This window comes from Lagopus leucura, unplaced genomic scaffold (genome assembly GCF_019238085.1).
Source record: "Lagopus leucura isolate 7727_CA_CO unplaced genomic scaffold, USGS_WTPT01 Super-Scaffold_100002, whole genome shotgun sequence".
NCBI classification, from domain to species: Eukaryota; Metazoa; Chordata; class Aves; order Galliformes; family Phasianidae; genus Lagopus; species Lagopus leucura.
In genome coordinates this window covers 41,516,404-41,543,892 of record NW_024962263.1, presented here as the reverse complement: position 1 = coordinate 41,543,892, position 27,489 = coordinate 41,516,404, and the positions used below count along the sequence as shown (strand labels likewise).

At 37.3% G+C, this 27,489-nt stretch overlaps 1 protein-coding gene across 4 annotated transcripts in view; it reads left to right on the top strand.

Moving 5' to 3' along the window:
• Positions 1-27,489, top strand: part of ANKRD12 (ankyrin repeat domain 12) — a 55,854-nt gene that overhangs the window by 5,597 nt on the left and 22,768 nt on the right. For 3 of the 4 annotated variants that reach the window (XM_042868879.1, XM_042868878.1, XM_042868877.1), the window contains 4 exons: positions 13,017-13,153; positions 21,153-21,300; positions 24,827-24,973; positions 25,966-26,166. In XM_042868879.1, coding sequence (XP_042724813.1) covers positions 13,067-13,153; positions 21,153-21,300; positions 24,827-24,973; positions 25,966-26,166 — 583 coding nt within the window. In that variant the 5' untranslated portion in view covers positions 13,017-13,066. Of the gene's footprint in view, positions 1-13,016; positions 13,154-17,555; positions 18,162-21,152; positions 21,301-24,826; positions 24,974-25,965; positions 26,167-27,489 lie in introns of those variants that run through there. The other variant, XM_042868880.1, reaches the window with a different exon arrangement.

Genomic DNA, 27,489 nt, shown 5'->3' with positions numbered 1-27,489 from the left:
ATTAAATATGCAGTCTGCAGTTTCTCTCCCCCTTTCCCTCCTCCCCCAAGAAGACAAACACCTGTATTTATTCTCTGTGTTGTTTGTATTGGCACATAACTAAGGTAAGTCTCTTGCAGTGCCTGCAACTCACACTAAGCTTCTGAGTGGAAAACTGAAAGTGAAAGGACCTTATTTTCTACTGCAGAAGATAAACAATAAATATCTAGAGCGTAAATACTGATAAGAGTATTTCTTCTGATATATTCATCCGAATATTGATAATACTTGAAAAGAAGCTTATGATGTTTTTGATCCAGCAGAATCCTCTCAAGGAGAAAAACAAGTATTTCTTCCAGCAGTTGTATTTGTGATTCTCATTGTCATCTGCTTTCTTGCCAGCACTTCCTGGCAGAACAATCAGCCATATGTAAAACCAGTAATGCTTGTGTCTTCTGTGAACAGATGTGGGGTTTGTCTTGGAGCAGAGAAATGGGTGTGAGAGTAAGCAGTGCTGACAAGCATCCTTCAGGTTCAGCCGGCTGCAGTTCCCTACTGGCCCACAGGGAGAAATGCTGTAAGGATGGTGTCTGTGAAGGAATGATATCCTGTGTTGCTAGGTGGGAGCTGCTCCAGCCCGACTGGAATGGGTGTCAGTATCAGTGACTTCTGTTAAGCAGGTTTGTCACTGTTCTGGGGAGAGGGAATGCTTTTGTTGGCTTCTTTCTGTTTTGTTGTTGATGCTGGTAGAGATATCCCTGTTCTTAAATGTATGCTGCTTGCACCTTGTATCTCCTAGGCAGGGAGAGGTTGTGCACCTACCTATATGCATAAAAAGAAACTTTTACACAAGTCTTTTGAGATCAGGGAGGATATTTTGCTTCTGAATCATTCCAAGCTGTTCTTTGAAGTAAATGTCATCTGGTCAGTGCTATGCAGGTACCATAAACTTTCAGCTTTAGTATTTTAACCTGCTTCACTTAAAATCAGTTTTGCAATAAGGTGTTAACTCAAATGCTTTGAATGCAGCACTTTTCTCAGATATTAAAAGTAAATTAAATTAAATAGGGGAAAAGATAGTGTCAGTAGAAGCATCTGCCTCCTTTATCTCTTTGTTGTTTTTAGAAAGTGAGACAGTACTGAATTACTGATAATGATTCTGCCATTCTTGGAACTCTCTGGTATGCCATTTTTATGCAACAGATTTCATCATTTTATGCTTTCTCAGTTTCTTTGCAAAAATTATATTACTTAAGATTATGGTTTTGAAAGTTCATCTGCAATGTGCTTATTCTGTCCTCGTGCTTTATTATTAAGCAAACCTACAGTATAGCAGAGGCTTTTCTGAAGGAATAGATAGTGTTGTAATCTAATGTTGGTAGGACTTGCATTCTGGAAGTATGTCCTCAATAGAAGTGTCTATAGAATTGAGGTATAAATCAGAGGCTACCTGTTGTACAGACGTTTCCCTGGCTCTGTAGATTTCTTTTAGTAAACAACTAAGTAGAATTGTTGAGCATCCAGTCCTTTGATAATGACACCTTTTTGGATACTTAGGCTGTAACAGTTAGTATGCTTTTGTGAGGCACTAAAGTAGATGTGAACCAACTAGAGTCTAACATGTTTGCTTTCTTTATTTCCTCTATTTTCACTTATCTACGTGGGAGGACATAAAAGATCATTTATGGATAGCTGGGAACCTTTTCCTCTGTTATATTCTGTTTATAATTTTTGGCTTTTATATGCTAAGCACAGCACCTGTGAGGATATTTTGATAATTTTCTGATTTTCAGTGCTTTGTTAAGAAATAATAGTTATTAATTCCATGTGAGCTTGGACATCTGATACCAACAAATTGGTTTTAGTTTTTCATAACCTTGATGTGCAGAGTGACATTTGCAGTGGGAAGACCTCAGAATCTTTTTGATTCTTGGGTTTTTTTGAAGAGGGTGAAGGAAGGAAATGGGAGCGTGTTACAAAAGTGAAACAAGTGCTTTTTGTCCCGATCTGGATGTCTTCTTTTTAGTTCAGTATCACTAACCTTCATGTTACACTGTGTCAGAAGTGCTGTCTGCCATATGCTGGAATAGCATTGATGGTTTGTCTTTCTGAGGTGGTAGGTCGTGTTTATGCTTTGACTTTTTTGGTGAGACTCCATGTTGTTTGATGAGTAGAGTGGGTCTCTGGGTTAAATCACAAAGTGTCAAATACTGTTCGAGAGGAGTCCTAGTGGAGTAGAGATTGGAAAAATTCTAATTTAGGAAGAGGTTGCAGGGAGAGGATCCCTGAAAGTCGGTGGTTTTGTCATCTGTTTTGGAAAAACTATAAGGTACAGGCTTTTTAGGAATATTTGGTAAGTGTTCTTCTCACCTGTGGATAACTTGGAGACTCTTCTACCTTTTCTGTTTTGCAGCAGCTGCTTACAGAAGTTGAAACTAGTAACTAGTAGCTGTTTTTGTTCTAACCAAGTATGAAGTGCTGTGTAAGAAGAAATACTCTGAAAAATCAAGTCTTCAGTATGTGGTGCTTGTAACAAGTTACTAAAACTCTTAAATTTTTCTGTGAACCGAAGTTGCTATCTGTAAAATGGAAGAAGTAAAGTGTTCTGATCTTCCAGCAGAGTAATGGAAATAACGCCCATGAAGGCAGGAGGAGCCTGAAACTTCTTAGTTTCTGTTTTAATTTATGGCTAGTATGTCTGTGGTGCTGTCCAATATAAGGTTCCTTCTTGAAAAAGGGGCTTTTTTTGGTTTGATTTTCTTTGTGGGGTTGTTTGTTTTTTGTTTGAACGTTCTTTCCTTCCCTCTAGGAAAGCAGTAGTCAAGGCAATCTGAAATAGCAAGGAATACTCAAAGTCTGAGTGACAAATAGGTTATTTTCCTCTAGAAGCAAATGAATCTTTCTGTGTGTTTCTGGCTGGTGGTTCTTCATCAATTTGTCAAGAATTTTTGTGTGGCAAAAGAAGCACGTTTCTTCAGTTGCTGTGACAGCGCTGCAATTGCCAGTAGTAAGAGTGATCACAGAAGGTTGAAGTCCACATTTTGCCTTGAGTGTTACTTAAAATACTTCAGTGGGGGCACTCGGGGCCAAGGTAGTGTCTCAGTTCAGAGGGAATTTTTAGCAAATGAAAGTATTGCTGAAGGCCAAAGACCAACTTGGAGTTACTGGATACTGTAGAGCTGTTTTGTTTCATCTTATTTATTTATTTATTTATTTTTTTAACTTCCAGAAGCAAATCAGAGTCAGTGTGTTGGTTTAATTCTAACAGGTAGATTATGGAAGTGAAACTGTGATGTGCAGCACTACTGCAATAGGTGTTTCGGTTCTTTCTTGGTTGGTGTTTAAGTGTTGTCCTAAGTAAATGTTCCAGCCATCCAAACTGAAAGGGTCAGAGGCATCTTTCTAATGATGAGATGTGCTGTGACAGGAGCAATCTCTTGCTCTGATTCACCTGTTATGGGAGGATGGTGTTATCTGTAGTACCTTTAAAATTCTACTCCATGCCTCCAACAAATCTCTAAGGCATGTTCATGGGTGGTATTTTAAATGAGTGAATAAGATGTTGTAAATGAAATTTGGGGCCAGTGTTCTCTCTTTCTCATGTTATGCTACTTGCATAATAACCCTGTTGCGTGATTTGTAGGTGCCTGCAGTTGGTCAATAACAGGAAGGCTTGTATTTGCCAGGGTTTCTGTTAGCAGTTTTTTCCTCCTTAGGTAGTAGCCTGCTCTTTGTAAGGTATGAGAGGAGCTGCAAACATCTGACTGACCAGTCAACTGCAGGAATTAAATGACCTCTCAATATTTCTTCTAACACCAACTATTCCATAATTACTTAAGCTTTTGTATTCTTCAGTAAGTGTGTATTTCGTTATAAATTTCTCACTTCTTAAAAGTCTATCTGTGGATACAGTCATGCACTTTAATACAGAGTATTTGTTAGAAAGAGGCTACGAAGTTTTAAATGCATTGAAAATAAGTTGTATGGTATTGTGAAGTGTCTGCAGCTTGGAACTAAGCATAGGTAAACTCAGGCTTTTAAAAGACAGAGTTGACATTCTGGGTAGGAATACAACCAAGTGCAACAAAATCTCAGCAGAGATTCTAGTTTCTTTTCTGAATAGGGCTGAGTTGTACGTCCTCATTTTTTTGCTCTTCCTAGTAGAAATTCCTAGACTATTAGATACATTCTTTATTTTGGTAGGAAGTAGTGGTTAGTTCCAGCTGAAGTACTGGAAAATCTTTCTTGCTGCCTGAGTGTCAGCTGTTTTTGGGGACTTCATCCTTTCCCTGTGTAGTGCAGTCTGGCATGCTATGAGAAGGTACTTTAGAGCATATATATAAAGCTGTTTTGGAGATAGTGAGTAGTCACTGCCCATTCCTATTTCACTGTGCAAGGGCACCTTTTTAAAATGAGATTAAAATATTTTGTTTTTCTTAGGAGTTATACAAGTCTTTCTGTAATGTATTTGAATCTCAAATATTTCTACAATTCAAATTAAAGTGTAGAAATGCACTCTGATAGGATAAAGTCCTTTGATCTGTTCCATATATTAACTAGGATCTGAGGAGTCTCCAAATACACATTCAAGTCTTCTCACAGCATTTGGAAAAGGTGTGTTTGTGTTAGATGGTTGCTTTTTTGCTTCTAGCAGCTTGTGTAAAACAGAGAGAATTACTGTGGAGAGAAGGGAGTAAGGCACTTCTTAAGAGGTTGCAAAATAGTTGTAGCAATGGAGTAAAACTGATCTCGGTGTTGCATGTTCTAGCCACAGTCGTTTCAAATACTGCGCAGGTTTTAAAGGAAGATTCTAATAATGAAGATTTCCCCATTTCTAGACCAAAAGTGTTTTGTCATTTTGTCATCAAATTCTGCAAAATCTGCCAAATTTGTGACTCATGTCCGTACTGGGTACTGCATTTACAATTAATTCTGCAACAGACTGTTGCCTTAGGCACTGTTAGTTTGAGAATATGTGTTAGATGGCAGTTCTTTCACTGTAACTCTGACATTGGAATCTGCATGGGCTGAACTGTTGTGATTACGTGTGGAAAGAGCTTGTGAATATTTCAGAAATGAGAATGTTCTGCCATCTTTTGCCTGTAAAAGATGCGTACAATGACTTTTAGGCGCCGCTCTTTCCAACAAATAGAACTGGTGTGCTGCTTAAAGCCAGTGGTGTTCATCCACTGGTTACTGCTAGAGAGCAGAGCTGCCAGTATAATGAGACACCACACAGTGAAAGTCAAAAAAGGGCCTGGTAAATTGTTCTGTTCATTGTATTTGATGGTCCTTTAGTATGCACCGTATACAAGAAGTGTATCCTAAATAAGTTTTCCTTTAAGCTTATAAAGGGCAGCACGTTTCTGGCCTGTAGCCGGAGGCAGGCTTGCCAGGTTGGACGTACGTAAGTGTATATTTAGTCCATTCTAGCTGTCTAACACGTTACATGTTTTTGGAAAAAATCTGTGAGTGTAGAGATCTCATACCTAGTCAGCTTTGACTTTAGCATCTTGGGAGTTTGATTGTTCAGTAAACCTTCTTAGCACGAATGTGTGCAGTGCGTTCAACCTTGGCTGCTGAATAAAACCTTGATACAGAGGCTAGTACTTTTGTGGCTACGGTCACCATTCACTTTGAAATCACAGAATAGTATTTTGTATAATGTTCTAATGAGATCTTTAAATGGGATAGGCTTACTATTCGAAGGCCATTTTTCATAGCAGGTTTATACCTGATCCTTTTGAAGAAGGAAAGGGCTTGGCCACCTATTGGAAGGATCTTCTTCCTCTTTTCTGAAGTGAGCTGCATTAGAGAGCATAATTCGGGGAACCTGTCTGTTTCTTGACTGGCTGACATTGATTGACGCCTGCTTTCTGTAGAACTTGTTAATTTCCAGGTGATCAGAGAGTATACAAATTGTGAGAGTGTCACAGTATGTCTTTGAGTGAAATTATAACTCTTATCAGGAAGATGTCCCTCCATATACCCTGTTTTTGGATCTGAGCTTTCTCTACTATGGCAAAGAGATAAAAAGTGTGAGATGAAGTGGGTGGTGTAGCTGTGCATGTGAAGAAAATGGACGGGGGAGTGGGATAGGAACAGACAGAAAAGGACAGGTTGGGTGGAACCAGCAGAATGCTGTGTCTAGGTCTGTTAAGCCTCTGCTGCACCTTCTTAAGGCAGGCATGACTTCCATCTTCTCGGTTTTTGTGTCATTTCTCACTTGCCTTCCTCCTGACTTTATTCCCAGTGTTATTTCTGTCTTCTGATAATGCCGCTCACACCTTCTTCCAGCACTTGCCTCCTGCTAGTTGCAGTCATTGGTTGTGACATGAAGTCCAGTTGTTATCTTGATGGAGATTAGTAGGTTTGAAACACTGAACCATGTGTAAGTTCCCTTCTTAAGCTCTGAAGTGCAGTTGTTGGTAGATATGTTCCATGCTCTGGGCAGCATCCTGTCCTCTGCTTTTGTCTTGTCCTTTCCATAAAACACAAGCAGCATCTAAGCTTTCGTTTCTCCACGTCTATCCAAGGAGTTATTGGGAAGCTGATGACAGTGGTTGAGTTGGTCATTCTCCGTTCAAATTGAAAGTGGATGCAATACTTGAGATTTTTTACAGAGCCACAGGAATGCCAAGACGTAGGTATTTCTGGCTTGTGTTCCACATTGAGGGGAAAATAATCTTGTGTGCTGATCATGGGGATGTACTGTGCTCTCCTCCCTACTGGTCCTTTCCTACCTATCCTCTCAGGTTTGTATGTCTGCTATTTCCTCATCACAGCTGTATTCTCTTGTTATGATAGTCTGAACCTTTGCTTGCTCGCAGGCATACTGTGTGGGAATTATCAGGTCAAACTACAGCTGTTCCTTTCATAGGTGCGATGCTTAACTTGCTGAGCCAGAAAAGCACCGTTCTGATCTGCTGGGCTTTCCTCTGCTCCTAGTAAATGCTGCGTCTTTGCATATTTGGACCTGAATGCTCTTTCTCCGCTGTCCCATTTTCTTGGTCTTGTTCCTCTTAGCACGTCTCCAAATCCATACTAGAATATCTCAAATAATGCTCTTGTTCTGCCTTCTTATTGGACATCACGGATGACAAAGCAGATACTAATGATCTCAGTTAAGGCATGCACTGAAATCTGACTGGAATGTGTTTTGTTGTATAGCAGAGGGTTGTGCTGGAGTTACTGTATAGAGTTTATAATGACTTCTGGAAGAAGAAAACTGACAGTGCTGCTACATGTCCCTGCGTGATATTTCGTGTATCACTGGCACTGCTAGTTTGTTAATTTCTCCTTTGGAGAAAGCACTTCTCTAAATTGTTTGCTTAGAGATGCTTTTACTGTGAAATGAAATGCTTAAGCCATTTGCCCTTTCCTGATGGAAAGTGAGTAGGGAGGAGGAGAAACTACAAGAAGCCAGAAGGCATTCAACTTAGTGAAATTAATATGTTTTGGTAATAACTTTTTGGTTAAATTCTGCTCCTTACACTGTGTGTGTGTGTGTGTGTGTGTGTGTGTGTGTGTGTGTATTTAATGCACAGTTTTCTGTGGCTTTTGTTCCTTTGTGCTGTTTCTCTTCCTTTTTGCCGAGAGCAACTGGCCTCCACCGCCTTTGTCACTCCCACCAGCACACTGATAACATTTGGTGTGGCTGGAGCTACCAACATGCTTCATAATTAGCCAATATGTACATACAGATTGGATTTCTTCGAGCAAAATACTGAATGTTGACTCTTTCCTACCATGCCCTGGCTGTTCTTGGGCTTCTCTCTTGCACTCATCCACCAACTTTTTGTCTTCCTTTCTTTAACAGACTTTCAGTATCACTGAGATCTAGGTCAGATCAGTCATTTTGAAATAAATTTGAAAGAGAGAAAGTCTTGAGGTGTAGGAAGGAGGAGATGATGTCTAAGAAGATATCTGTATCAGTGCCTTGGGGTGAATCAGGACTGTACTTGTAGAATAACTGTCTGCAGCGTTTCTCCTTGCTGTAGTTCAGTTTGCTCTATGGAGTAGCTTTGGTGCTTGATTTCTCCTAGCCAAAGCTAAACTGAGAGATGCACTCAGGAATGTGCTGAATGGGCTTCAGCCTTTGAAGTGTGTTTAGTACATGGGATTGCACTAGGCCTAGTCCCGAGCAAAACTGCTACATGTGGCAAATGTTAAATTTGTGCTACTCTACAGATCTGCTCTTGAAATGCAGCATTTCTCAGTAATGGAGTTGTAGCCTCAGCTGTCATTTTTGAAAGTCTAATTTTAGCAAAACATTCTGGACTACTCCTGTCAAATATTTATAGCAGAAATTTTGTACAGTTGATTCACTGTTTTCCAGTCTGGAGTAAATCCTTACTGGAAGAGAGGTGGTTTGGTTTTTGTTTTTCTTTCCCTTCTGCAGATAAAAGAAGGGAGATGCAGAAGAGTAAAGGTGCCTTATGGTAGCTTCCTTGTTTGTGTTTTTATTTTTTTAATGCATATGCATTCTAGAGCTCAAGGATAGGTGTAGCGTTTGAGTTTGAAAGCCATTGGTGAATCACCCACATGGGTGCAGCTCAATCACATGGGCCTCAGTTTCTCAAGAAACTGAGCTGAAGGTAAGAAGCTCTTCAAAGGGTTTGAGCAACAGCAGCGGCTCTGTTGGAGTTCTGCATACTTTCCTTGTTTCTCATGTGTGAAGGCATGGCCTTGCCTTAGTGCTAAGTGTAAGCTTATACAAAGCTAATATAGTGACTTGAAGGTATTGGGGATTTAATGTAACTTCAGTTTTCTGTAGCTGGTTAACTGAAAATCTTGTTTAGGTCAAACAATCCTAGATAATTTGTAGATCTGTTAAAATGCATATCCTTGGTACTTTAATGAGAAAAATAGGGATTTTTTTTTAACTTACTTTAAGGAAAATTAAGAGAAAAATTTAATGGGATATTATGAGTAATAGGATGCTGACAGTGGATAATAAATGGGCTGGAAAGACATCCGGTCATAAAGACCAAGCAGTCAGAGTATCTGATTTTGTTATATGCAGGGAAGTTTATTAAGCAGGAGGAAGTTCTTGTGTTTTATTGAAAGCATGAAAAGGATCCATTTGTAAGAGGAAAAGTGCAGTTGTGCTCTCTATCTGACCAAGTGTTGAACTGCTTGTTTTGATGGTGTTGTGACAAAGAAGAATAATTTGGATGTAAAAAATGTAACTTTCAAATGTAGGATTCTGATGATTTGAAATAGGCCATCAAGACTTCCTTGCTGAACCAGTAATTAAATTAAGAAACATCACTGAAGGAAGCTCAAAGCAGGCAGTTATAGGTTTCCCTAGAAAAACCTGCTAATGTTCTACATTTTCACTTTGAATGCAAATGTGACTGTGTTCAGAACATGAGTTAAAATGACACTATTTAAAAACAAAACAAATTAAAAAAAAAAAGAAAAGGAAAAAAAAAACAGCAGAAAAAAAAATTCCTGTGTAGCAAGACTTGAAAGAACACATAGGGATGCCATGCCTTTCATGAAGGCAGAGCTCTTATTCAGCTCATGTGGTTCAGCCCCTACTGTGAGAAAGACTTGTAAGAGGAATGGAGCCAAGCTGATGTTAATAAATGTTACTAAGCTGTCACTTAGTTGGGCTTCTCACTGTCATAAGCAGAAGGATATAGGGGAGGGCATTTCAAGCCAGGAAGGAAGGATAATCAAAGCAAGAATGGAGGTAACTTCAGGGAGTCAAGTAGTGTAGGTATAAAGGAAGGAAAGAAAATGCAATGAAAGGAAGGCAGAATATGCAGTCAGAAATAATTAATGTAATAGTTTTTACATACTGAAAAGTTTGAAGATAGTTATCATTATGGTATATAAAAATATTGACAGGAAGGAGGCCCTTTTGTTACATTATCAAAATAAATGGCAGTTTCAGTTTATAAGCAGTACTGTTACTGAAATGATTTTTTATAAAAATTTTATTTGCAAAGTGGTTACTGAAACAGTAATTTTTGGAGGTTTTGCAACCGAAGGTTAGGATTTGAGAGACTAACTGAGCAAAAGCATATTTGTAGCATATGTTTTCTTCATAAGCCCAGCAAAACAGCAAAAATACTTGCTGTTAATGGTAGTACTGTGGGTGTTGGATAACCAGCAGTCGCTGTCAGTGAGGATACTAACTCACTGCATATTGTAGGATTAAGAAATGTTTTTTTGTGAAATAGAAGAGATTAATTTTAGTGTGCTCTCCCCTGACTTGATAACCTTTTTTGTTCCTGCAACTGTTAAAAAAACAAAAACAACAACAAACAAACAAACAAAAAAAAACAACACCAACCTACAAAGAATGAAAGGCATGGAAGTATGCTTTAATAATTACTTCAATAATTTTCTTTGCCACTAGTGCTGCATACTGACACTTCTCTAAATGAGGAGATACGCTACTCTGTTGTGTCTTGGGTAGGAGCAGAGTAGTAGGAATTTCACTGTATTTATTTTTTATATTGACATAGTCATAGACTCATAGTATGGTGTGGGTTGGAAGAGACCTTTAAGATCATCTACTTCCAACCTCCCTGCTATATGCAGGGACACCTCTCTCCAGACCAGGTTGCTCACAGCCTGGTCCAGCCCTGGCCTTGAATGCTTCCAGGGAGGCGTTTACAGCCTCACTGAGCAACCTGTTCCACTGTCTCACCACCCTCACAGTAAAGAATTTCTTCCTAATATCTAGTCTGAATCTACCCTCTGCCAGTTTAAAGCCATTTCCCCTTGCTGTCTGCCCTCATAAAAAGTCTCTCCCCAGGTTTCCTTTTTCTGAGGTCGAGATTCAGGTTATTGTAGGTGTGAGTTTAATTAGAAACTTCCTGTTTTTTATAAGCTTATGGTTAATATTGAAAGAAAATGCTTAAGTGTAGAGAAAGGAAGGAAAGGAGCAGACTTTACTTAGCATGGCATTTACTGTTTTCTGACATTTAAATTGGGCATTTTGAACTTTTCTTCCTCCCCTGTTATGCAGGAATAAGGAAGTAAGATGATACTTTGTAATGTACTTCATATTCATCTTAACCAAGTATTCTGCAAGATAATTTCTCATACATTTAGGTCTTCTGGAGGGAGTGGAGGTGTAGAAATATGTTTAAATCTGGAAGTTTTGAGTGGCAGGTCTAGCGCATAATATGCTAGAATATACCAGTTAGTTACCTGCATCAAACCAAAACAGCAGCCCTGGTCCTATTACAGTGGCAAATTCTCTTCACGATGTTCCCAAAAATCTTAGCTGTGAAGCAGCAAGAAAACATCACACCTGAAACAACCTAGCTGACATTAGCTAAATAATTACTACTAGATTCAGTAAGACTGTGATCCTCAAAATATTTATAGCGTGATACATCAGCTCAAAGCTCGGGGTGTTTCATGGGTCTTTTTAAAATGAAGTCAAATGCAGTTTTAATTTTCACATGACCTTTTCCTCTTGGCACTCCTACAAGTGCAAGTCAGACGAATGAGTTCAGCAGATGATTTTGTAGGGGTTTTTGGTCATGACACTTCTTGCTGTAGGACATACTTTTTTTCTTAGATCTCTTGGTTTTCACTCGGAGCTGGAATTGGCTTTTGAGTTTTAGCTAAGCCACAAATGTTACCACGCTGTGGGATTTATGAGGAGCAGTCCATAGTGGCTTAGCAATGTGCTTGACTCTTAACAAGCCTGAGCAGAGTGAAAGAACCAACAGCACACCTCCAGAGAGTTGAAATGAGTGCTCGTGACCTTCTCCAAGTCAGATGAGAGATCTTGATACACATTTCTTTAGGTTAAATTTCTAATGTTATTTGCCAGATTTCCTTCTAGCCTTTTGTTTAAGTGGAGAGCTGAGTTTGCTTATTCACCGCTCATTGTAGCTCATGCCTTGGCAACTGCCTTAACCAGAGAACATGAAGAGAAGTGTTAGATCTTCTCTATTTTTTTATTTTTATTTTTTTGCAATTCAGAATTCATAGTGTTTGCAATATTTCTTTCTTTTTTTTTGTGTCTTGACTCTCTTTCTTATCATAGTGCTTCATGGCTTGTGTAGTAAAAATTCTAGTGTGCTGACAGGATATTTTGGCCCTTGAGCTTATCATAACTTTTTTCTTTGTATTAAAATCTTTGTGTCTCCTAAAAAGATAATAAATGATGCTAGAAAGCACCAGACTAGATATTGCTGGCAGTGTTGTAAGTGAAAAGCAGTTTTCTGTGATGTTCCTGACATAAGTTTTTAGGACAACTTGACTTTCCTGTCAGGTTTTAAAAGCGCTTAGCTTGTATTGAAGCAGCAAAGTATAACAGCAAGTAACGTAGAAAATTCAGAATTCCATTCTGTGACACTTGGTGTGACACAGAGTTGAAATACCACAGAGCTCTTAGTTTCGTACGCAGGTACCTACAATGATGGATTATGTAATTAATATGCTAGACAGTGGAAATTAAAGTTTCTACTTCCAGAAGCATTTTGAAATCATTTTTAACCTTTTAACATTCTGAAACATTTAACATATTTTTCTTCTGATATATCTCTTGTTCCATCAGCACTTCACCAAAATGGGCCGCTTTTCTAAAGTGTTTTAGATAGACAATATTTCAGTTTCCTGGACTAGAAAGATAAGCTTTTGTTGACTGTTTGGCCAAAAATGATTTTATGTGTTCTGTTGGTCTTATTGCCTATAAAACAAAGTGACATGTTGAACTGCAAAGAGAGGTCAAATACCTGAAAGCTTTAAGTCTGTCAGAAACATAGGTTAGAAGTATGAGGCACTTCAGCATCTGACTTTGTGGTTTTCTGATGCTACTGTCTCCACCGGTAGCTGTGTTTCTGGTTTTGGTTTTCACTCTAGGGTGGGAGCTGTTGCTGAACAGGGTACTTGGAGTCAGATATGGTTGTTAGTCTGGTTTTTTGGAGCAGTATTTATATATATATATTTATATATATCTGCTACCATTTGCTGTAACAACATTATTTTCTGGTATGACATTTTAATTTATATAATTATTTATAGAATTGGTTTTAGTAGTTTGTTTTTTTTTTTTCCAGACACACGATGAACCCACTGATACAAGATACAGCTAGTAAACAGCTATAAAATGCCCAAATCTGGATCTGCAAAAACAGCTCAAATAGAAAATTCTGACAGTGATAGCACCATGGTGGAAAAACCAACTGCAAGAAAGGTAATAAAACTATATTCAAGTCTGTTTAAGTTTGGTGAAATAAAGAACATGTATTGCATCACAGCTTTTCCTGCTGTCATGAAAAATAAATACTTATCTATATTCTCATTCTGAATGCACAGAAAAAAAAATCGAATGCAGTTTTTTACATGCCTTCACATGTAAATTTGGGAACAGAATATAAGTCTTTTGTTGCAGCTTGCAACTTAGTTCAAAAGGAAGCTGAATTTTTTTTTAATGTAAGTTAATGCATGGTTTTCATATCTTATATCGTATGAAGTCTTTATACACTTGCAAGAACAAGGATTCATATCTAATTTAAATTTACAATGCTTTACTCTGTAACAAACACATGAAACATTTTTGAAGGGTTGTGACAGTGCAGACCAAAGAGCAAACAAGTGTCTTAGGTTCCTTCGTAAGGCAGGAACTTGTTCCCTCTGCTAGAATGATTTGAAAGCCAAATGCTGCGGAAGGGTTAAGAGTAACACCTGTGCAAGTGAGTTTGTGTTAAAACTGTACAGTCCAGTTTTGAGTGATGGAAAATGAAAGGATATGTGAGACGTAGTAACACTAGTGAAAATAGTTTGTTCATAAATGTAAAGTATCCCATCACTTTGTAACTTCTTGAATCATGTTGCAAATAACTCAGTTACTGCTATAGTTTAGCTCTATTGTATAACAAAAGATACAGTTCACAATAAGAAACATTATTCTAAGTTGTGTTTTGCCCAGTGGAGACAATCCATTTCTCTCCAAAGCAATGTTTAAAGCTATGTTTATAAATGGAGACTGTGTCTGTATTCATACTTACTGTTATGTTGAAGTCCAAGTTTCCTGCAAGACCACTTGATGAGTGCATACAAGATAGGGAGATGAAAAAATGGGAAAAGATTTATACAGAGCATTAGACTTTTTAGTCTCTTCTCAGTTTGTTTTATGGGCCCCAGTAAAGTGAGGCAAAGGCAGACGTTTCTGCTAGCTGTAATAAATTAATAAATTAATTTAATAATAATTAAAATGTTAAAATTTTAAAATAAAATAAATTAGATGAAGACTGTGGAGTAAAATGCAGAAAGGAAATTGGCTTTCTACTAAACAGGTGGAATAAAAATATTTATTTATTCCCTTCTTGTTTCTGTTTGGCATATGGTCAAGTTAACTGAAATACTGGGAAATTTAACACTTAGAAAAAGAAGGGAATTCTGGGGGCCTAAAACTGGGAAGAATAGAAAGGCTACTGCAGTCAAATCTAGTGGATAGTATTGTCTTTTTATTTACTTTCTTGGAAGTAAGATGCATTTTGGCAAGCTCTTGGTTTTTATTAGTTAAATAATCAATCTGATAAAAATATTTTCTGGCATAGTATCTTGTCAATGAAGTATTTCTGAAAAAAACAGCAAACAACCTTCTGACACCCTTGAAAATCTTGATGGTACAAGTAACAACTGCAATTGCTAGAAAAACAACTCCCTCTCAAATTTTGTGAGTTTAAGAGGAAGAAAAAATATATAACAGATTAAAATGAGTTTTCATCTTTTCACTTTCATCTAAGCAAAAATAGAGGGTTTTCTAAATTTCCTTTTTCAGTATTTCTTTGCTAAATATATGGTTTGAAAAGCTTTTGCTTATAAATGAAATGCATTTGCTTATGAAAATATATAGAAATATATGTATTCATATTTTTATTGTGCATATTGCATTTTTTTCTTCATCAGCTTTGAATTTTGCATACAAACAGCTCTACAGTGTAAGTTAAAAATAGATCAGTTGGTCAAAATGAGTTTACTTCTCAGGCTCCTTTTCCTCTTCTGTGCTCTATATCTGACTCTCACCTCCTCTCCCTCTTGCATGTTACTGTAGTGGGTAAATGATGCCAGTGTCCTGAAGTGGCCATTGAATCTGCACCCACTGCCAAAGGAGCTGCCTTAACAGTGACGCTTGCTCCCAGTTCAGTATTTGCTGATTGCCTTGAGACCTTCTTCTCTAGGAATCTCCTGCCTGTGATCCCCATAAGTTGTTCCATTCTGCTACTAACAGTAGCAGCGCGCATCTGCTGGATCATTTAACCTCCATATCCCATCAACTGCGTAAAACGTAGCAAAGCTTCTGAAACACGGATACATTCTGGCAAAAGAGAACTGTGCATAAGTGACAGACCTTTTACACGAAGTTGATGATTTTTCTGGGGATCAGAAAAATGAACATGGTGTCCTTTATTTGTCAGCAGGTAGTAGAGGTGGCAAAAATATGGCAAATTTTTATTTGTTTTAGAAAGGAATAAAGTAACATTCTATTTTTAGTAGTCATATAAACCCCTTTCGTTGTCACTTTGGTTCTGATGAAAGGTTTGTAAAAAAGGAAGGTGTGTTATTAAAGACTACAGTACATGAGTTAGAAATATGCACAAGTGTGCTAAGTTCAGATTCTACATTCTTCAGTATTTGAGATTAATTTTCAAAGAAATGCTGCCTTCACTGGCTAGTTAAAGACCAGGAGGAGGTGGGAATCTGACCAAAAATACGGCTATGGAAACATAATGATGAACTAATTACATTGATACCAAAAAATAAACTGGTAAACTGCTTGCATTTTTACGTTCAGTCTTATTATCCATCCTGGAACACTGTGTAGCATGAGATGAGCAAAATGTAGGCTCTGGCTTGGAATTGTATGATACAATACTACTACAAATAACACATAATATGGAAAATGTGAGATGTTAAGTAAAATTACATAAATCTGTGTTGCACTTAACATCCTTGTGTCCACATTTTTAGTGTAATAAATAGAGTTTGGTGGCTTCGCCTTTATTTTGAGAAAAATTGAATGTATGGCAAAGATATTAAACAGTCACTTAACAGTCACACGTGCTATTTAACACATGAATAGACAATTGGCAGAAGTATTTAGCTGGCACTAGAATAATCTGAGGATTTTCACTTGTATTAGGAAACAAACAGACAAAATGTTGCTAAAATGTGATTTTTTTTGATTCAGCCTTTTATGTTATTTGAAATTCAACAGGATAACACTGAAATTTGTGCTTCAACCAGAGAAAATTGTGAAGGCAAATCTATATTGTATGAAAACATAAAAGTGGCAAAGGCTGAATTTATAGTGATAATTTTAAGTGAAGTATCTTTAGAAAGTAGTGGTAATTTCTGTAGAATAGATTTTTCCTAGTATGTGAATATTTGCGACTGTTAATTTAATGATTAAAACATTGATTTTAAAAACTTCATAAAAATGTTACAGGTTAGTTAACCTAATGAAAGGGAGGGGATGATGATCCAGGTATAAAGAATACTAAAGCAAAAGTTTTGCTTTAGTGCAGTATTTTCACAAGGAAGTATTTTGATGAATCTGAACAATTTCTTGTCTGTCCAGTATTCTTAGTGCTGTGTGACTAATGAATGACCATTTATACTGCTGTGAGGGATGTCACTGTCTAGTATTAGCATTAAAGGACCCTGACGTCTTCAACATTCAGATGATCAGTGGTCCTTAATACAAGAAGGAAAAACAAACAAACAAACAAAAACATTCTAACTACTTTGCACGTAGCTTTGGCTTTTTTCTTTAAATTTTTATAGAACAGTGCAATCAAGCTACTTCTGCACTTTGGCATTTAAATGTCTTTTTATTTGTTTCTGTGTCCAATTATACATGTTTGTTATTGGTGCAGAAATATCTCTGAGCTACTTCTGGAGCTTAATCTCAGTGACTGTAAATGAACAGAAAATAAGTAGTTCAATTACAGATGTTCTCCTATATGCTCGTAAATGCATTGTGGGCAAAGGAGTCCTGATATAAAATTATTTTCACATGTAACAGTTTATCTCTGAAATGTAATGTTAAATGACCCCGCTCCCTGAAAAACTACTGTAGAATACCCTTAGTTGGACCCACAAAGACCAACTCCTGGCTCCACACAGCCCACCCATAATTCAAAGTGTTTGAGAGCACTGTCCAAATGCCCCTTGAACTCCAGCACTCGGGGCCGTGCCCACAGCCCTGTGCAGCCCGTTCCATGCCCACCGCCCTGTGCTGCAGCCCCTGTCCCTCACCCCCAGCCGCCCTCCCCTCACACAGCTCCATGCCGTTCCCTCAGGCCCTGTCGCTGTCACACACAGCAGAGCTCAGCGCTGCCCTCCACTCCCTGTCAGGAGCTGCAGCCGCCATCAGGCCTCCCCTCAGCTCCTCTGCTCTGTGCCGAGCAAACACAGGGACCTAAACTTGCATGGCGCACTCTAGACCCTTCACTGTTACTGTAGCCCTCCTCTGGATGCCCTTGAATGGTTTGATGTCCTTTTTATACAGTGGGGCCAAACCTGCAGCCAGTGCCGGAGGTGAGGTGGCACAGCACAGAGCACACAACCCGTTGCCCGGTGGCAGTGCTGGGCCTGGTGCAGCCCAGGCTGTGGGTGGCCCTTCTGGCAGCCAGGGCACACTGCTGGCTCAGGTCTGAGTTGCTGTCAGCCATAACCCCAGATCCCTTTCTGTGGGGCTGCCCTCCTGCCTCTTGTCCACAGGCTGTACATCTATCCGGGGTGGCCCCATCCCGTGTGCAGCATTTGGCATTTCTCTTGTTCAGCTTCATGTGGTTGGTGATTGCCCACTCCTCCCATCTGTCAAGATCTCTCTACAAAGTCTCTCTGCCCTTGAGGGAGTCAACAGCTCCTCCCAGTTTAGCATCATCCACATACTTACTCGATATATCTTCAAGTCCCACATCCAAGTCATTGATGAAAACATTAAAGAGAACTGGCTCTAAAATAGAGGCCTGCAGCACCCCACTAGTGATGCCCACCAGCCTGATGTAACCTCATTTACTATATTTTTTTGCATCTGACCCATTTGCCAACTGCTCACCCATTATATTATGTTTTTTTCTTGCTGTGTGCTGGCTTTTTTTTTTTTTTCAGGAAGATACTGTGAGAAGCACTATTAAAAGGTTTGTTGAAATCCAAAGAATTACATCAGCTGGCTTCCCTTAGTCAACTAGGTGTGTAACCTTGTCATGAAAGGAGATTAAATTTGTTAAACAGGACTTTCCCCTTGTCAACCCACGCTGGCTGTGACTAACCTCCCTAAGTAATGGCCAAAAGATATGGTATAAATGTATTCCAGTGGTTAGTATATTAAGACAAAAGAAAAATGCTTTTAGGATTTGTTTTTCCTTTCACAGCTGATAAAATGTTTAGCTTTTATTGGCTATGAAATTAGCTTAGCTCCTGAACAGAGGAATGTACTGAAGTTTCTGTTGTTACAAGACTTAATCTTTAATACTTGTCCAGTGAAAGTTGATACTATGCTTACTATGCTGTTCTAACAACCAGTACATTGCTATGTGAATTAGTTATATTTTCAGGTCTTTTCAGAGCTTAAAAAAGTAATTGAGTAGCATCCACAATAACAAAAAAGAAGCTTATATCAAATATGCTTCAGGGTACATGTATTTCTGTTTTGATTGCTTGTCTTGGGAGCTTAAATGAAAAGCTGGCTAGAGTGTGTACAGCAGGCGTTCCACTCAGTGTTTGCATGAAATACTTTATAAAGGTGAGAACATAAGGAAACTTTAATTTATCTGAATTTGGACTTTAGAACTTAAATGAAAATCGGGAAGTAAATGGTAGATCTGTGGTTCAAAGCAGAAAAACATCATTCTGTAAGAAGCAAATTTCATCTCAGAGGACTCCAACAATATTTGTTCCCAAAACCATTTTAATACCATGCAGAATGTGTTTCAGTATGTAATTATCTTTGATAGATGAAAAGAAACACTTTCTTCTGAGGCTTAGTATATGTGCTAGTTTACAGATTATATGGGACTGTGTTGTCTCCTCTTGTGTATTGCCATTGATTGTAGATGTACCAGAAAATAGAGCTGGAATAGGATATCAAGAGATTGTACTGATTGCTGTTAGCCTTCTAAGACTGTTTCTGTTAAACGGATTACAGATGTCCTCTTCATAGCATCTAGGATGGTTTTGCTAACACCAAAAATTCTTCTTGTTGCTACACCTTCCAGTGAGGCATGCATTAAATGTTGAGATGTGCAGCTCTAGTTCATCCATTTGCCCCAGAGCAGAGTAAGTTGTGCTTGATTCTTGACAAACCTTGGCCAGATCTTTTCTGTAAAGCTTTAACTGGTGGAAATTTCACAGTCTCCTTGGGCTGTTTGTTCTAATACTTAATTATGGTGACTGATGTGGAGTTAGATGCTAAGTGGGAGGATAAATAACCTTTCCTTGTCCCTTGTTGCAGTCTAAAACCATTAGATGTTCTATAAGTGTAGCGAAGATGAGAATGTACAATGCCTTTCTTTTTGGAGCAATAGTTTATGTATCTCAACATTATTTTGTTTTTATTCCGTATTTTATTTGGTTAGTAGTTTTCTGACCTTCCTTAGAAAATCCACGAATGTTCTAAATCACATGTAGAAAAGATACTAGCTTTGTTGTAGTTTCATTTCACAGATCACCTGAAACTAATTAATAGATTTGTTCTGGCTGAATTTTGTACCTTGCTTGAATGCTACAGAAGAGATGTCTGTGCTGTTACAGGACCAGAAGTAGGTGAAACAGTGAATACTCACTCTTTAAGCTGAACAGCATGTTCTAACCCATAGCACTTGCTACATCTTCTCACCTTCCTTTACTGGAAGTTTAATCCAAGAAGCTGTTAAGAGCTAATTTTAATGTGCAGTCTTGTGATTGTATAGTAAATTACTTCTAACAGTTTGGGTAACCTTTTTTCAGTTCTATTCCTTTTGTTTTGTGCTTAGACTGTTATTCAAATTAGACCACATTTCATATCTGCTAGTTGTTTTGTTATTCACTTGCTAGTTCTCTTTTCTTCTCTCTCTTGCCCAGTTGTGTGGGTTGGAAAGTCAGCCACTGGTTATTACTGTCATTCTCAAAGGCCCTTTAGTCTGTTCAGTAGGCTTTATTACTTGTACATACTCACAGTGTCTATTACCTGGGGTTGCTTCTAGTTTTCTCTAATCAGAGAAGCAGCAGCCTTTTGTTTTTCAGATTGTCAAGTGAGGGGATGTTCCTTTTCCACCTTTCGAAAATTAATTTACTAGTGTATTTACTCAATCATCTGTTGACTAATCGAGCTATGGAGTAGATGATGCAGCTAGTACATGGTGGAGAGAAAATGCTGTCTCTGTGTTGTCTCTTGATTAGTAAGCAAAAACTTCGGGCTTTGCAGAGGTTTCTCCCAAGCAGTCGTCTCACTAACTTGCTTTTTTTCCTCATAGTTCAACCTCCTAAATTATGAAATATTTGAAGTTGCTGTTGTGCCCATCCTATTTTTCTCATAAAGTATGCTTTATAAGTTTGAAATCCTGGAGTTCTGCATCTGAACATTCCAAATAACTTTTACTTGTTTTTTTCTGAATGTGATACCAGTTTGAATAATTTTCTCATAGGTTTTCTACGATCTTAGTAAATTTTGTTTCAGAAGTTGATACACTACGCTATTATCCTTATTGAAATGGAGAGCTTTGTACAGGGGTGAATTTGTGGATAGGGTGGAGGCAGGGGAAGGCTCTTAGAGGTTTTTGTTATTGTACTACAGTTCACAGTCTGAATTGAAGTGTGAGCTTTTAAGGTGTTTTTAATGTGATTACTGTGCTATAGTCAGAGAAGCAAACTGGGGTGGTCATTAAAGACTGTAAGACTTAGCAAACTCTTATCCAATTTGTACTGTTCCTTTGCATTTAGTCAAGGCTCTAATAATGAACAGCAGTTCTACAGTGATGTATCTGGAAATGCATAAAACACAGAAGATTCTCACTTTAAAAAGAAAGAATTGTCATTGGTTATTTTAGTAAAAATACTTCAAAACATTTTGAAATGATCTACTATGTAATACACACTCTTGCATACACATACACTTCTACATAGCACTCTTTGCAGTCTGTATGCATTATGAGACTATTCTGGTATATGCAAAAATTACTTAGTATACTTTTTATTTACATTAGAGCAAGGACAAGATTGCATCCTACAGCAAATCTCCAAAAGTGGATAGGAGTGATGTGGGGAAGGAGATGAAAGAAAAGTCTTCCATGAAACGTAAACTTCCTTTTACTATTAGTCCATCCAGAAATGAAGATCGCATTTCAGACACAGGTAGAACCTTTTTATTTCTTTGACTAATTATTTGTTGATAAAACACATCTTAATTGTGTATTATGTTTTTATAATGATTTTTTTTTCCTGTAGAAAAGGATAGTAAGTACAGCTGTTGTTTCTGATTGTTCCATCTCTGTCTGATAAGTTTTTTCTTTCAAGTATTACCAAGAGCTTGTGTGCTAGTGTAGTTTATCTGCATTTTCTGGTTCTTTCCTAGCCTCATTCTTTTGTTTCTATTTTATTCATAAGTCTTTCTTTTCATTGTCATCTCTGTAAGTCCATTTGCTTAAGCGAGTAACAGATGAAAATATAATGTAAGTGCCTTCATTTGAAGCCTTCTGTAGCATTTTTGAGAGAGGGAGAGTGGGAAAGAAGGGGAGATGCTCTGTCCTCTGTGTAAAAGAAGTTGCTAAGTTTATGGAACTAACTGAACTACCCATGGAGAGCAAACGTTTATTTCAGTTTAATCTCCTTCGATCAGTTCAGGATGCTTCTTCTGCACAGGCAAATTGTTTTTCCTGACTTTTGTATATTCTATTAGAATGGATTTCAGGGCTTCAAAATATGGCTCTTTTCTAGTTATAATGAAAGAATCTGGGTGTTGTAAGTCCAAGAGTACTGTTACTTCTTAAGTGATTAGATACATGCCACAGTCCAGCAAGAATTCCTTTGCCAGTAAGACAATAACCATGCCCTCTTGTAAGGCCACCAGAAGATGTGTTCTCGTAGGTTCGGTACAGCAGTTTCTCATATGGTGCTTATACAATTTTAATTTTTTTTAAGAAAAGTTCTGTTAACATGCGTAGAATTAAATGCAAGGTAGAAGTAAATACTGATGTACATGCTGAAGTTTTGTCTAGGATTGGTTTCATGCAGATGGTTTGGTTCTTTGTTGTTACATACTTATCTCTGTTAAAGAAAATGTGCTATGAAATCCAAATTAAAAATAGCTGCATTATAAAAACAATACTTCTGGATTTAGAGTTCAGTTTTTAGCGTGTTTATAGAATTCTGATGTCTTACACTATTCACAATACCAGTTGGTTCTGAAAGGACCATATTTAATTTACAAGTACACTTCCAGCATTTGATTTGTTGATTTTATTGCTTGATATTATATCATAATTCTTTTTCTTCATGGAACTAAATATATTTGGAAGTCATTTTAGCTTTTATCTCATGAATGATATTATGAAAACAGTTCAAGCAGGGTGAGAAATACTTAATAGAATAATAGAGGGTGCTTAGCTTTAACCACTGCGTAGCAAACATTGCTGCTTGTTCTCTGATTCTTTGTTGACACATCGCAAATTTCTGAATGCATTGCTGTTGAGTTAGGAAGACTTAAGAGTTCTTTTGCTTAAGAAACTGCTGTAGTAAACTAATGGAAAATACTTTCAAGTCTAGATTTTAGGTTACTTCCTTAATAATTTCATACAAGTTAGGACCAAATCTTGCTGTCTAATGCAGTCATGCAATGCCAGTTCAGATGCCTCTGGTGGCTGTCTGCCAAGAGCTGACATCTAGCACGAGCCATGCGAGATCTGTGGCCTTCTGAAAGGGCCAGTGAGGCAACTACTGAATGGCACTATATGCCTATCTTCAGTCAACAGCAATCTAGTCTTAGTTTCTTTTATTGTGCAGGCTGTGTCTATTATGTATGTTGCTATTATTTGTTTGAGCAGATCTATGTTCACAGAATTGTAGGGGTTGGAAGGGACCTCCAGAGATCATCGAGTCCAACCCCCAAATATTGAATGTACTGTCCTTGTTTGAATCCTAAGTTGATGTCTCTCTTGCTACATCCCTGTTCTGCGATCAAAAGCTGCCACAAAAAAGCTAATGCTATGGAGCTAGATAGGTATGATGAATAGATACCAAATTTAATTGCAGCGTAGCTTTAGCCCTTATTGAAGCTAATCTCCAATAATCTTACAAAGCATTCTACATGCCAGCTTTGTGTAAAACTGGTGAGATTGATGGTAGAAGAAGAAACATTTTTCATACCTTCTTTAATAAATTCTTTGATCAGAAGTTATCCAATAAAAAGTCATCATTTGATGGAAATACCATCACTCACAATACTTAAATGTCATTTTTTAATTTTCAGTAATGTAATTGGTCAGATTGTTTTTAAATAACTCCTGTTTGCATCAGAGTGAGAACAGCAAGCAAGTGCTGCTGTTCAAAGAAGTTTGTTTGCTCACTCCATTTTACTAACCTGAAGAGAAAAAAAATGTGTTTCTCTGTGTAATAAATGTAACTGCAGATTGGAAAAAATCTTTCCATTATGAAGATAAGCGCAAGTGTTTCTTTTTTTTTTTTAATTTTTTTAATTTTTGTAATCTTGTTACACAGTTGAAAAATAGAATAAAATAGAAACAAGAATTTTTCAAGATAGCAAAAGAGCAATTGCCTGGAAAGCTGAGATAACTGGAAGAAATCAATGGTCTTGACTTAAATAAATGCAAGCTAATATCTATATCCAGAAAACACAGACAAAAAATACTTACCAGACAGGGAGATGTGTGGAATAGTTGTACAAGAAATATGATGGATTGAGATGTATTGTGCTTGTCTTATATTAAGATCATGAGATGTTGTTCCACTTAAAAGCTGTCTAGTCACTACTCACAAATCAGCTGTTTTGCTGTACTTCAAGCTAAATGCTTCTGATTGGTATAGGAGAAACTGATATGGAAGAATGAAGGAAGAATATTTGAAAAGGATGGAAGACAGACCAAAGTTTCTAATTTGCACAAAGTTCTAGTTTTTAAATTTGTTAGGGTATTAAAAAGTTATCCAATTTCAGAGCACGCTTAACTGATTGGGAGATCAGTGAGAATTCATAGGTACTGAACAGCTTTAGAAATTATCTGTTTATTCAAACGTGTGATTTTAGCTCCTGGCTGAAAGCTTAGGCATGGAGTACTGTTAAAGAGCTTTAGTAAGTATTAATAAAATGAAAGAAGTTATGTATATAAAATATATGAAATTGCTGTATGTTTTTGAAGGGTATATATTTCAGAGAAGAAATTGCTCTGGCTTCAACTAGCAGAATAAGCTTAAGAAAAACAATGATTTATCCATTATCTAACAGATCTAAGTATGAAGTTTTACTCACTTTTTAACATGGTGTCTTAAGAGAGGAAAACTAAAGGAGAATGTCAAATCTGTATTTGAGGCTGAAAGTAAAAAAGCTGATCTTAAATATTTTGTTAAGTATCTGACTTGATACTCTGAAAATTAGAATTGTGACTTAGATAGTCTTACTGCTGTGAAACAGGTTTTTCATCTTTTATAATTTTTTTATTCATTCCTTCTTTTTCCTTGTTTTTTTGTCCTGGTGTGATTGAAGCAGTTAACCAAATGTAATGCAAATGCAGCAGTTCAGAGGTGCAGTTTCTGCTTTTTACCAGCTGTCATCGGTCTCCAGTTCGCATACATTGAAAGGATGGTTTTATTTCTAGAAAAATGTCGTAGTATAACAGTAGTTTGAGTCTCTTAACATTAATATTTCCAGAGAAGGAAGGTCCGGAGAAAAAGAAAGTGAAGAAGGATGCTGGAAATAAGAAATCAACGCCAGTTAGCATTCTTTTTGGTTATCCTCTGTCAGAGCGCAAACAGATGGCACTTCTTATGCAGATGACAGCAAGAGACAACAGTCCAGGTGATCCTACAAAGCTAACACTTCTTTTTCCTTGTCTAATTCTGTCCCCATTAGAATACTATGAACCCAGCAGTTTTTCTACAATCCTTGATTTTGATTGGAAGACTTTTGAATTATTACTAATTCTGGTAGAATTCTATCTTCTGTAGAAGAGAAACTTGCTAAAAAAGTCTTGACCTTCTGTATTTGTTGTGTGTAAATGTTTGCATTATGATAGCTGTGGAAGCTGAAAATGAGTTTTCTTCCTTTGAATATTTACCCAGATATAGTACCATACATTTATTTAAGGTGAAATAATATCTATTTTTATTTTCATTTGGAAGGAAACTGAATAATCTCTTCAGGATTTAATGGGGGAAGGAGATGCATTGTTTTTTGACTTGGAATTTCAAACTGTCCATGGCTCAGTTGTAAATAAAAAAATCTTTATGCATGATGATGTTTTACAGGTGCTTTTACAAAATCTGCATTTGAAAGTGAGAGGCTGCATTATTTAGTTAGTTAGTTATTAATTTTCTATTTTTTATTTTTTTTAAGAGAGCCAGATAGCTGTGTCCCACTGTATTTAAAACTGTTTATATGTAGAGAAGGGGAAGACAGTTTCATGGCAAAAGGAGGTGTCTTTATAAGGCTCCTCTGGAGTACTGTATGGGACAAAGGCATATTCTTTATTCTCTCATGCTGGAAAAGTCTATTCGTATATGAAATACTGGTGGTGCTTTGTCTTGTTTTAGAAAAAAATTATATCAGAGTATGTGAACTTTTGTAGTTTGGATAGGATTCATCTGTTCTTGAAACCTATATTTAAAATGGTAAAACTTTGCAAGGCATTTTTTTTTACATTGCAAGTAGTCATTGTGCTGATACATCTGAAGTGTCAATCATATCCCTTATTATTCACTAGTAATTATCATCTTCAAATACAAGCATTAAAATGAAGCAAAAACACTGCTGAGTAAGTATAAATGACCACTTAAAAACTTACTTTGTAGATTCCAACTTGAATCATCCTCTGCAAACAACACCAGCACAAAAGAAAACTCCAAGCTCCTCTTCAAGACAGAAAGACAAAGTTAACAAGAGAAATGAACGAGGGGAAACTCCTTTACATATGGCAGCAATTAGAGGGGATGTTAAACAAGTTAAGGAGCTTATCAGTTTAGGTGCAAATGTGAATGTAAAAGATTTTGCAGGTAAGTTGATATATGTTTGCCTGACTGTACAAATTCAAAATTAATGCTGAAGCTCTTAACACAGGTTTAAGTTGACATGCTGTATGCAAATTAAAAAAAAAAAGTTTAAATTTATTTTTTCCCGATAGTAATGGTGATACTTGGTTGCTAGTACATGGTTCCTTACTAATATGGTGTTAATATGTGGATATTTCAGTTGTGGATAGGACCTTTCCGTATAAAAATGTGTGCATGCTTGCTGAATTTTGAAGAATTATACTAGGCAAAGTCTGTGACTGATAATGGGATTATAGAACATGTGAAGACAAGCAAAGACTAACAAAGGGTAGCATGTAATGTACATTGTCTTACTGGAACAGCTAATATGCACCAAAGCGGAACCAATGTGGGGTACGTTACAGTTGTCATCGAGGCTTAACACTAGTTTTGGTACGTAAGTATCTGATTTCATCACTGATTGATAAATGTTAGGATAAGTTGTAACCTGTAATGTATTTTTTTAGTGCCCTTTATTTGATATTTTACCTTTTTTTGGTATTCTTTTAGTAACCTTTTGGTACAGAAATGTCGGTACTGCCTCTCTCTTTGTAAGACCTCCTAAATGATTTTTTAGAACCTGATGGCGAGTTTTTGCGTATTTTCCTTTTCACAGTCTCCTGGTAATTACATCTCTAAAACAAAACAAAAACAAACAAAACAGACCAAAAAAAACCAACCAACCAACAACAGCAGAGTAAATGTGAGACCCCCCGAGTAATATCTCCGCAGAAGATACAATCTGTAGTTAGAGTTCAGTAATTGCCAGTTGTTGATTGGCCAGATACCAAATGAAATGCATTTACATACTGAGATAAGTACTTGCTGTTTTACCTTGGCCACTATGAAAAGATGTAAGAAGCCGTGTATTGGATAGAGATGTATAGCTTTGAAGGGGGTTGCGGTAATTAGGAGGGGTTGAAACAGTGAAGGGAATGAAAGAATAAACCAGGGGATGTGGGATTGGGTGTGATGAGAGGGTTATTGTGGGGTTGGGATCTAAGAGGCTTCTGTAAAAGGTAGGTTTCAGTAGTTGCTTTTCTCTTGCATGCAAAGGCAACTGCTAAAAAAATTAGAAACATGAATGGTAAGTGCACGTTATACAAGCAGCATCATGAACTGCCCCAGTTGTCTGCTTCTCATCTCTAGCCATTAACTGTTGGGTTTTTTTTTACATTCACAGTAGGAATAAGTGGATTATGGGAAGGCAGGGAAATAAGAAAAAGAGTAACGTCATTGGTGGTTTGGTTTTTTTTTTCTTCCAAAAAGGCTGTGCTCCCGATATGG